Source organism: Rhododendron vialii, chromosome 1a, assembly GCF_030253575.1.
Source record: "Rhododendron vialii isolate Sample 1 chromosome 1a, ASM3025357v1".
NCBI classification, from domain to species: domain Eukaryota; kingdom Viridiplantae; phylum Streptophyta; class Magnoliopsida; order Ericales; family Ericaceae; genus Rhododendron; species Rhododendron vialii.
This window is the reverse complement of record NC_080557.1, coordinates 13,444,662-13,456,528: the sequence shown is the minus strand read 5'-3', so window position 1 is coordinate 13,456,528 and position 11,867 is coordinate 13,444,662. Positions and strand designations below refer to the sequence as shown.

At 37.7% G+C, this 11,867-nt stretch overlaps 1 protein-coding gene across 1 annotated transcript; it reads right to left on the bottom strand.

Annotated features, from left to right (window-relative positions):
* Positions 1-4,288: 4,288 nt before the first annotated feature.
* Positions 4,289-10,348, bottom strand: LOC131336480 (glucan endo-1,3-beta-glucosidase 6). Its single transcript, XM_058372344.1, has 2 exons — positions 9,251-10,348; positions 4,289-5,772 (listed from the first exon to the last, which is right to left on the bottom strand). Exons 1-2 carry the CDS (start codon positions 9,583-9,585, stop codon positions 4,647-4,649), a joined length of 1,461 nt encoding a protein of 486 aa, XP_058228327.1. The 5' UTR covers positions 9,586-10,348; the 3' UTR covers positions 4,289-4,646.
* Between the last annotated feature and the right edge of the window lie 1,519 nt (positions 10,349-11,867).

The window sequence follows — 11,867 nt, the reverse complement described above, 5'->3', positions numbered from 1 at the left end:
AAATTTGTGTTTCGATCATTGTATTTAGTTAAGGAAAGATTATAAGCAAGCAATTGCTAGTATTCATTCTTATGAGTTTTTCCCATACTAGTATTGACATATGTGGATACGTATGTTGAATGCTAGGTTCGGAGGTGACTACAAACACCGCAGCTCCACATAGGGAGTGACTGTGTTGGTTTTCTTTTTGTTGGAGACCAATGTGAGTGTTCGATTCATAGATGTTCTTCAATTGGATTGAACTTGAGCTATTGAACTGTGACTTCATGTTGAAGAGCAATAATGGCTAATAGCCAGACTTAGTGTCGTGCTCTTGACTTCGTGTCGATTAATTGACTTAATGCCGAAATTATGACTTTGTGTTGAGATACTGACTTTGTGTCGATTAATTACCTATGCTTAATTAATGGTGATGAGGGATTTATTTTCTCCTTCCATTGAGCAATATTCATGTCTCATATACACTCCTGGAACTCGTTTTAGGTTTCAGTTTTGTAGGTATAGGTCGGTGTCCACTACAGGTAGCGTTTTGCGTTTGTGACTCGCTCGAGGAGTGCGTGGTTGAGGCTTGGTGTTTTTCCTAAATGGATATCTTTACCAGTGGAAAAGCTATCTCCAAAAAATAGAATGGAAAAAGTTGTTGGAACCAATATTACGAAACGTAACCCTATGCTTCATCGGGCCAGGTATACATCGAAGAAGGAAGTTCCACAAATAGTAGCTTTGCATGTCCGATTTGGTGATTTTACAGCTTTTTTAACAAGTAGATTTTATTTAATTTTAGGAGTTTGTACTTGCTTGATATGTTTGATCTATGTTTGCTAAGTTTTTTTTTGTCCATTTGCATGCCACGGGTTTTGTGGACTACTAATGTCACGCCTCGTTTTGGAATAGCACCTCATCAGCCTATCTTCATACGACACGCGACAACAACCCAACGAATACGACACGCGACAACTACCGAACGACAGCTACTAGCAAATCCAGAGAGAACAACACTTGAGAACACACATTAAACATGAATTTTACCTAGATTAAGGCTTGAATTCAAGACCCAACTCTCCCTCTTTCTTCCCTTCCTCTCGACAGCTCTCTCCCTCTCCCTCCCTCTCTCTCTCTCTCTCTCAAACATAGAACAAGAGTCCTCTTGCTTTGGGGTTTACAGGTGTTGCAAAGAGAACACACACACATGCAATTAAAATAATCACACTCCACCCCCTTGAGTTATAAAAAGAACACTTAAGCGCGCACCTGAACTTTATAGGATGTTACAACTAATTAATCAGTTATTGGATAGTAATAATAGATCATGTTATTGTATGTTTGCAGATGGTGGAATTCGTTTGAGAGACAAACAAAAGAGTGTTAAGATTGTGACCTAATATAGGTGAGTTTTTCCTTCTTTTAGTTACTCTTTACATTTTTCTTAAATTTTCTTTTTTCTTGAATAAAGAGCTAATTGCTTAGTTTAGGAGATATCTTAGGATTGGAACGTGCCTCTTTGAAGAAGGATATAGGTGCATGCATTGATGTATTATCTGTTTCTAATGTGAGTAGCAAAAAAATAGCTCCACAAAAATATGATTCACACTCAACACAATGTTACAACCATGATCAGAACAAAAACGTCTTATTCCTTATGGTTCACACTTCGCTTATATTTGAATGAAAATCTTCTAGCACGATTATATGCTTTAGTCTTGAGAAGATGCTACTCAACTCTTGTTCCCGTGTTTTTCTCATAATTAGTTTGTTTTGTGAACATAGATTTCAAACGAAATTAAATGCCTCACCCTAATACATGTCCTCAAAATTGGTTCGCACTTGAATATGATAATAGATTTGAATTGAGTATTTATAAGTGTAGTTATATGCTTATTTATTTGAATGGAGTAAAGACGAGTGAGAGTAATATAGACTCCAACAGTTATGGGTTTACTGTCATAGTATGTTACTTTTGATCTAAGAAGCACGGACACATCTAAAAGCCTTTCGTATACGTGTAGGACACGAACACGTTCCTGACACGTGAAATTATGTGTCCGAATATTTAATTATTTTTCTGAGCCAGACATGTTTTGGACACGCTCCGACACGTACTCGACATATATCAGACACACATATCGAACACGTTTTGGGTTGTTATGTAAATTTTAAAACTTGAAATGGAGTAACAATGTACTATTTGAGATATGAACTAAATTTAAAACCAATACCAAATAACTTAACAATGAAAACACAATCTCTATTCTCATTTTTTTCATTGGACTTTTCATCTTTAGTTTGGAAAAAAAAATCTTATATGATTTTCTCTTTTTCTGACTTGTTGTAGAATACTTTCAATTTGTCGATTGTTGTAATGTAAAAAGCATGTAAAACACATGGTTAAGTAGTAGATAGTTCATTTCTTAATGAAGTGCATGGTTTTTGAAGGAACAGAAGAATTGCAAGAAGCGGAAATAACGATTGCAAAATTGCATTGCCATTGCATACTGTTGCTTGGGCTGAAAAGGAGAAGAGTTCTAACTTCGAATCTAAGTGTATGGAGTCCATGGATGTAAAAAGTGGGCCTCCCAATACCCTTTCCAATTATGTACTTGTAACTGTCATTTGGATTCGGCATAGAAATACATTTATGTTTCGGCAATAAAACGTATTCTTCTTAAGTTAGGGTTTTTTTTTTTTTAACGCAGGTCATTTTAGCAATGACAAAGCAGTCTTGCTATTCTTATGTAGAAAGATAGTTCAAATTTCTAGACATGATGAAACCAGTGGCACTGTGCAAAGTTGCAAAGGCTTTCCAATATCACATATGCCTCTCACGTGCTCCTAAATTAGTTATAATAAAAATGCGATTAGATTATAGTTGTGACTCGAATGTGATTATTGGGATTATCTCTTATGAACATGATTAGATTCTTGTTGTTTCATTTACTTCATGAATATAGCGGACATGAAATTCAAGAACTTAATTCAACTTAGAAGCACGGGTTCGTATGCAGAGTTCGAGAAATCACAAGCAGAGATGGTTGTGGGAAATAAAGGAACAAGGAAAAATGTGACACGGGTTGGGATTGTGAGTGGCCTGTTGGGCCTTGGTTAATGATCAGACATGCAAAAACTAGGCAGGGCACGACAGTGATTGACTTCGAGAACGTATTTGAGAATAAAGCAACAATGTGCTTGCATGGTTGCAGATCGAAGAAGACTCGGGTAGATAACCTAGCTGCTGTCATAAGGACCTTTAACGGCAAGGAGAAATCTAATCGCATCAAGTATCATACTTTAGAAACTCCAAAGGGTTGACCTAGTGGTCAAGGCCTGAGACTCAGGAATATGTTCTCTCCTAAGGTTTCGGGTTCAAAACCTCTTACGTGCTCTCAACTCCTTTAGGACCAGTCCATACAGGGCTTTCCAGTTTGCACCATTTGCACAAGAGTAACACATCCATATTCCCATTTTGGCCTTCGAACTAATGCTTCCGCTTACTTAAGAAAACATTGACATTTCTCAAATTTATTCGCAATTTCAAAGGCATCAATGTGGAATGCAGTAAAATTTTATGCATTGACCTTTTAAACACTTTTGTGCATTTTTTTTTTTTGCAACTTTTTTTCACCTAATTAAAACCTCTTCAAGTAATTTAATTTGGTGCATTGAAACTCAAAAAATGATACATATAAATTATTTATTTATTTATTGAAAAATTACATGTATTTTTATAAGAGACAACTAATGAGAGACGGAGGTAGTAAGTTTTTTGTACCAAATGGAAGTCTTGTGGCATTATAATCACCCTCCTCCTCTTCTTCTTCACTCCCCTGTTATTCTCTCTGATACAATGCAGCCCAAGTCGGTACAAGTGAGTTGGTTAATCTGTGTCGGACGGAGTTCCTTCACCTGATTAGCAGCACATCCCTGAGAATAGCAGTCATCTCAGTCATTGACACCTAAAGAAACCTATTTCTGAGATAGATCCGTGTCAATGATATATATTTTCGAAAGGCGAACAATCAGTCAAAACTACTAAGATAGTATGGTCTTCTTGAGCGCATGTTTATGAGTTTATCATATCAATGAAGGCAAACTACTAAGACAGTATGGTCTTCTTGTGCGTATGTTTATCATATCGATAAAAGCGAGAAGTTTCACTAAGTTCTTCTTGTAGAGAAGTTTCACCAAGTTCTTCTTGATGGGCAAAAGGGTAAATTCACCTACCGACTCAGTTATAGAGTAGTTTTCTAGGATATATAATGAAAACCAACACACAAAATCGGCAAATAAGCAATTGAAAACAAAACGTTCGATCGATTTTGAATTCATGATTTGCACCGACTGCTTATTTACAAGGAAAAAAGAAAAAGAAAAGGAAATTTAAAAATGCGAATCAAAATGCCCCGTACCACCCAATAACTCCATCAGGCATCCCGCATCAATCATGCATAATACACCATTCATTACAAACATAACATTACATCCTGCAAACTACCCATGGTATGAAATTGTTTGCCTAGACTGCAAAACTGATCACCAAATCATGCATGCTTCCGGTAATCATCAATCTTTCACCAATTCCACTCCAGTTTCTGAAAAACCTACTCCTAAAGAGAAGCAAATGAGACAGTTTGAGAAAATTAAAAATGAGATTACAACATTGTCCACAACAAGAAAATGGAGCTTGCGGCTGCCAATCCCCATGTTCTTCCGATACGCCCGAATCTCCTCTCAGCACCGCCGTAGTATGGCTGGATCATAATCCCGAATTTGCAATTCCCATTCTGTGGACTTGGGTCTGTTTTCGTAACCATGGAGAGGTTGGGGAACTTGCACGCCTCGTCTTGCTGATTATTCCTCTGGTAGTAACTGTTGAACGCGTACGAAATATTCCCGCGAGCGTCAAGATTTCCGCACGTGGTCCCGTACCCTAGCTCCGTACAATCGGCAAGCGAACAGGCGTAGCTTACGCTGGGGGCCACTTGTGGATCGTCAAGTTTTGCCGACGGCTTCATGACACACCACTTCTTCTCTAGATACTGCACATTTTTTGCGGGTACCAAAGCGTTTGAATTTGTTGTACCTAGGTTTAGCGGATATTTTGGTGATCCGTCATACGCAAATATCCCCCAGTGACGTTCAAAATTTCCCGGTTGGATGCTCTTCGCGTCCTCGTCGATTAAGCTAAACATGTATGCATCGATGGGTCCAGGTCTCATTGGTGTTCCTTTCCCGCCCGATAAATGGGACATGAATCCTTGGTTGAACCTTTGGGCGTAGGTAGGGTTGGCATTTACATCACCATCGGTAGGCCACCCAATTTCTCCGACGATTATGGGCAAGTTTCCAAACCCGTTCTTCTGCAGGGCCCACACAAGGGTATCATGATTCGCGTCAAACATGTTGTAGTAGTTCATCCCGCCATCAGTTATAGGTGACGCATTACCGTCGAAGAAGGCATACTCCACTGGGAAGTTGGAATCCGTGTAGAGGCTTATGAATGGATAGATGTTGACGGTGAAAGGAGCACCGTTATCGCTCAAGAACTTGACAATGGCAATCATGAGATCGTGAATGTCAGCTCGGAAGTCGCCACCGGAAGGAACGCCAGTTGAGCTCAAATAAACATCAGCATTAAGTGGGCATGTCACCTTGACCTGACTGCTAAGACCGGCCTTTATTAGGGCAGATTGGATGTTTTGGAGAGCGGGAAATGTTGTTGTGAGAAAGCTCCCGTTGTATGTTGTCAAGAAGGGTTCATTCCCGACCGCAACATACCTGCAAAATGATGGAAAAGTTTGTGTCACTGTCAATGATAAGCTTGTTCATCTTTTTGATCTACAAATCAGAGAAAAACTAGTGCACTTTTTATTACTAGAGTTTCTAATGTGAACCTATACATAAAACATCCATAGACTATTTGTGCTTTAAAAGCTTTGCATCATATCGAAGCTCAATAATGACGAAAAGGCTGTTTTTAAAGGAATAATTCTGCACTTAGGACATAAGCTATGCATATGCACATAATTCAAACCTTCGCTTGCGACTTCTGTGTTCCCCGGAAGCATTTTGTGCAAATCAAAATCAGGCTTCAAGTTCATTTGAAAATATTAGAGATACTTCGAAAAAATGTTGCAGCATCACTTATGAGAAAGCCCAGGGAAAACAATAGCCATTGAATGTATGCGGAGGACCAGAGGAGGCTACGACAGCCTGGGATAGTGATATGGAAATGAAAAAAAAGTGCAATGAAACACACTTAACAGGTGACACTTCCACCAAAAAGTAATTGCGATGCGGATGATTTTTCCTTCTGAAACATGAGTAAAAACCAACCGTCATGTGCCACAGGTTTACGCAGAAAAGGGAAGTTTCTAAGCATTTTGTAGAACAAATTCTAATACAAGATTAGAATGATACCAACATTTTCTCGACAATACGAAGAGCATGACTCTAAGAGCTTATAAACTACAGAGTCAATAATACTGCTAGACATACACGCAATATGGCCGAGTTCATAATTGATGGTTTATTTAGCCAACAAAGCAAGGCATCATTTTCCTGCATAACTGCATTTTCCCGAAATGATAAAAGTAGTTATATGCTTAAGAATGATTACATATTACTTCTCTTATAGGTCTCGTGTGAAGAATACTATTCAGTACATATTGCTCCATCTCATTTTAGTATGTTCTCAATGGGGAAATTTTATAATGAGTATTGAAAGATGCACCATTTTTACCTTCTTTCTCACATTTTACTACAAAAAAGAAAATCATATTCTTTTGTGGTACCTTGGTGTCCGGCTCAAAGGACCGACTGATCCAGGGACCAATCCCACAGTCAACTAGTCGGGAATCCTATTAAAATAGATAAAAGTTCTGCCACTTGAATCAAGAAACATATCAAGCTCTTGAGTAAGGTATCACATCTTTTTGCTGATGAATAGATTACCTCTCCAGAGAGCCATTCTTGTAGCACGTAGTATGAGATATTAAAGTTACATTTCTTCAATGAGACAGGCGCTTTTCTACTTCTCATACTTGTCCTAATTGAGCTCATCACATTTATTGAAACACTTTTAATCTACGACTAAGATTAACAAAATTCTGGTTCTTGTCTATTTCGCAAACCTCGCGAATTGCAGGTCTTCCATCTATTCTCAAAACCTCCTATCAGCAGCAGAAAAGGTTGACACGAGAACCCAGGGGGATGGAAAAGCTGGGTTCTTATGTGGTTCCCCTTCTTTTGCAATTTATCATTTTGCAGCTTCAATCTGCTGAACCAGATAAGAACCCAGATGAAAGGAAATTACTTTTCCAGGGGAAGTGGCTCAAGAAACTTACATTTCTAACTCATGTTCAAACAGAATCCCGATCCACAGCACATCAAATGTAGTTATTGTCGGCTTAGTTTGCATTAGCAATTTTGGAATCCTTGCCCACTCGTTAAATTGACCCGACCCGACTATTCAGGTTTCTTCTACAATTTCTGCGAAGTCATTTTATAGAAGCGCCCCAAGTTTCTTAATATAGTACCTTCATATCCGTAAAAAGAACATCACAGGATCCCAGAGGATTCATTTGAACCCACACAGATAAGTGGGGCTTTGCCCATGCCCTCGTCGGCAGTCCTTTTTTGTCTCTGTTGTATCCTATAAGTGACCATACAATCCTATCTGAGAAATCAGGAAAAGGTTTCAATCCCATCCTAGAAGAGTAAACTCGTGCACTTTAACCACCAGATCTAATCAAGTAACATCTTAAACTCTTTCCAGATTAGCATTCAACAACGTATCCGTAAAGTGCCTATTTGAACCGCTATAATGGAATTTCCTTCCGTGATAAGTTGCCCGTTTCCATGAAATGACTATAACAGAGAACTTAAAGCAATGAGATACAAAGATTTTTCTCCCTGTCTGCTGATGCACAAAATAGTCCAACTTCCTAAATTTATTTCAAGTTTCAATATATACATCTAGATACGTAGACACTGAATTAGCCACTACTTGTATCTCCCTCATAGGATGTTGTTAGGATTCGCAAGTTTTTCAATTTTGAATGGATCAAATTGAACTGCAGGCTGAAACACGACAGGAGTAATACCCATCTGATTAACATCAACAACCACATAACAGAACCAATAAGAAAGATGAGAGTGGAAAAGCAACAAAAAAGCTTTTCCCCGGAGATAAACCCAGTAATAAATATGCATATAGAAACAAGAGTTAATAATACCGAACCAGTGCTTGGGCGGAAACCCATGAAGACCTTCTAAAGGCTAATTGCAATTTGCAAACCATGTTACAAGCATACTACCTCACGAACATAAAGCTTCAAGTGCTCATGTATTTGTGTCTAAGAAACAAAAAAAGAACTCGGCCAGCAGAGCTCAGCAAATAGGAAGTGCCATCATCAATCCCATTCAGCAGTCAAACTAAATACTTAAACCAGTCGGTCCACACCATAGTATAGCAATAACATCCAGTTTAGGAACATGACTCCAACAACCCATCTGGGATTCCACACATAAGTTGACCATAATCAAATGTCAAGGCAATGTTTGGTAGTAAGATGTTTGGACTAGATTGGAGTAAGGTACTACGTTTGTTTGTTTGTCCCCCCAACTTCAATGTAAACTCGATGAGATGGGCAGAGACCTGGCCACGTGACGGCCTGACCCAACTAATTCACAAATCCCTCATTGCTACACATAAAGCCCTTTTTTCCTTCAAATTTCTAAAGTTTTCTTTCATAACCCAGTTAAATAAGTTAGAGAGTTCTCTTTCATGACCCACTTAAATAAGTTAGAGAGATTTCTTTCATGACCCACTACACAAAAATTGTGGTTCCGCACCTGTTCAATAGGATTGGCATATACAACGAAACAAGGTCTCCTCTTCATGGAGACTCTGTATCTATTGCATTACACAAATGGTAAGTTTGAAACAACTACGATTTTTTTAAGGATATCCATCTACAAATCGAAAAGCTCATTCTTGATTCTACGAGAATTTTTATGAACCCCTTTCATTTGATTCTCTTCAACCGTGATTTTATTTTCCCCCTACGAGGTATTATGATAGTTGGTCTGGACTAAATCTCACCCTCCAATCCTACTAAAAAACGTTGGAAAAAGTCCTGTACGTCCATCCCATATAATCTACCTAAGTATGTTAAAAATAATACCAACCAAGACCCAATAAAGAATGGAAATTTTTAAATATGAGCAGGTTGGGGGAAATCAAAGGGTTTACCTGATGTTGACGTTGTTGGTGGAGATATGAGTAGAGACATTCTTGGAAACCCATCTTTCAGCTGCTTTCACGCTTGTAGCAAAAGTTGCAAGCAAGTCATTTGGGATACCAACCATAACCTCAACCCCTGACTTTCCCAAAGCCTTCAGTGAATCATAATCAGCATCAAAGAGCTTAACCTTTTGAAACCCATTATCCCTCAGCAGCGTCACCACCGTGTCCGGCGGCAGCGGGTGGCTGGCCTGTGTGCCCCAGTTAGCACCAATCCCACCCACTGATTGCATCCCAAGTGAAACCATTAAGAACACCCCAAGAGCCAACGAAAACCATCCCATAACTTGTTTTCTCACTTACCCAAATAAGAACAGGCAGATTTGGTGATGGACCGCAATCTAACCAAGATGGATCTAGAAACAGATTAAGAAGAGCTTAAACCTAGTTTATGCAAAGAAAGAAAGGAAACCCAGAAAAGCTTTCCTCGAAAGACTGACAACTTATCAAGGAGAAGGTGAAAAGGAAAGAGCTTTTATAGAAAGAAATCTGGATCAAACTGGAAAAAAAAACCCAATGAAATAAACAAGAAAAGCAACAAAAGAAAGTTGGATAAAACCCAAGAAGGCACAGACATGAAGTTTATCTAGGTGAAAAGGAAAGAGCTTTCACAGAAAAAAAAAACCCAATGAAATAAACAAGAAAAGGAATTAAAGAGAGTTGGATAAAACCCAAGGAGGAATAAGTATGAAGTTTGGTTTGGTACAGAAATTTGAGCTGGGTTTGGGGGAAAAATAAAGTAAAGAGAGAGCTAATCTATACTCCTACTGGAGTAGTGCTACCTGTGAGTAGACATGAGAGGGGAGGAAATACCAATCGACAGGCATCAAGTTAGGAATTCAGAGACAGCTATCTGAAATTAATTAACTCGAAAGCGGAAAGGATTCTGTTTTATGAGTTAAAGCGGTGAGCCGAAGAATCCAAAAGTCCAACTCAGCTTTCAGTTCATTACACATCAGAAAGAAAGCTCACTGTCAGACAGGCAGGAGAGAGAGAGAGAGAAGAGAGAGAGAGAGAGATGTGTAAAGCTGAAAAAGGAGAGAGAACATGGTCCGTTTGTATACAATTTTTAGTAGTATAATTTACACGTAATAAATACGCCACTTTAGAGTATTAAAATACTGGTAGTTTCGAAAGGAAAGTCAGAACAAAGGGTAGTGAATTTCACGTTTCTTTCCATATCTGTATTTTTTTGGTACTAATTTATGTTTAGTTATGAATATAAATATTTTTGTTGGTTTACCTTCCACTTATGAACATGCAATTATTATTATAAAATTCTGTATGAATAATATAAAAATACAAATGACAAAGAAAGAGTAAAAAGCTCAATTCTGACAATTAAATAGTGAAATAAAAAGTTGTACTCCCTCCGTCCCAATTTAGTTGTCACTTTTTGGAGTTCGTGCCACTTTTCAATTGATTATATCTTGTAATTTATAATGTTTTAGGTGATTTTGAAAATATTGTATTATAGAACAAATCGAGATCTATTAAACAAGATCCATATTGGATATAAAATTCATTACCAATTTAAAGATATAACTAGTTTTTTAATCCAGTTAGAATAGAACTGAGACAAGTAAATTGGGACGGAGGAAGTATTATTTATGATTTCAGTACACTAACAAGTTAAGGCAACTCTGCTCCTTTATTTGCTTTCAAATTATGATCCCATTAACGTCGACAAATGGAACTACTGTACTTCTTTATCTTGGATTTTGCTTTCTTTCCAATTAACCACGAATGCTCTCTCTCTCTCTCTCTCTCTCTCTCTCTCTCTCTCATCCGGAGGCAGGAGAAAACTTATAATGTTGAAGAAGAAAAATAAAAACAAATGATCAATGCCAGAGCCAAATCAAAGTATTCGTTTGTTCTTATATTTTTCTCATAAGTGATGGCGGGACCCAATAAAATTTAGAGAATTCCAATTCCCACACTACTTGCAGAAAGAAGATGTGAATTTAGATGTCATTTTGGAATACGAATTTAGTTCTCAGTATGGTTAAAGCATTAATCTGCCCCAGCTAACTTCTCAAATTAAAGTACTGTGTTTTTGTCAAGTTCATTTTTAAAGAAAGGTAATTGTTTTTGACACTTTTTTTTTCATAACCACACTCTCTTTTTTGTCATCTTGTGATGTAAATTTACAAAATTAATCTTTCGTTTGTATACTCTTTCACATTTAGAAGGACAACTATATAAATTCACGTCACAATAAAACAAAAAAAGGAGTGCAGTTATAAAAAAGAGGAGTGTGAGAATCACTACCTTAAACAATATTTTTTGGCTGTTAAAAAAAACAAATGTTTTTTGGGAAATCCTATATATGCTTGGATAGTTGCTAAATGCTAACATGGATATCCTTCAAGAATTTAGAATGAAGAGTATCTGATGCCTAATTATGAGATATTTCCTTAAAATATCATTTATTCTCCAATGAATGATGAATAGCACTCTTCAGGGGAGTGATTTTGCCACCCTCCAAATTGGCAAAATCACTCCCCGTAAAGGGAGTGAAACTTGTAAAAAGCTTGAATCTTACCATAAATGAGTTCGAAATAGT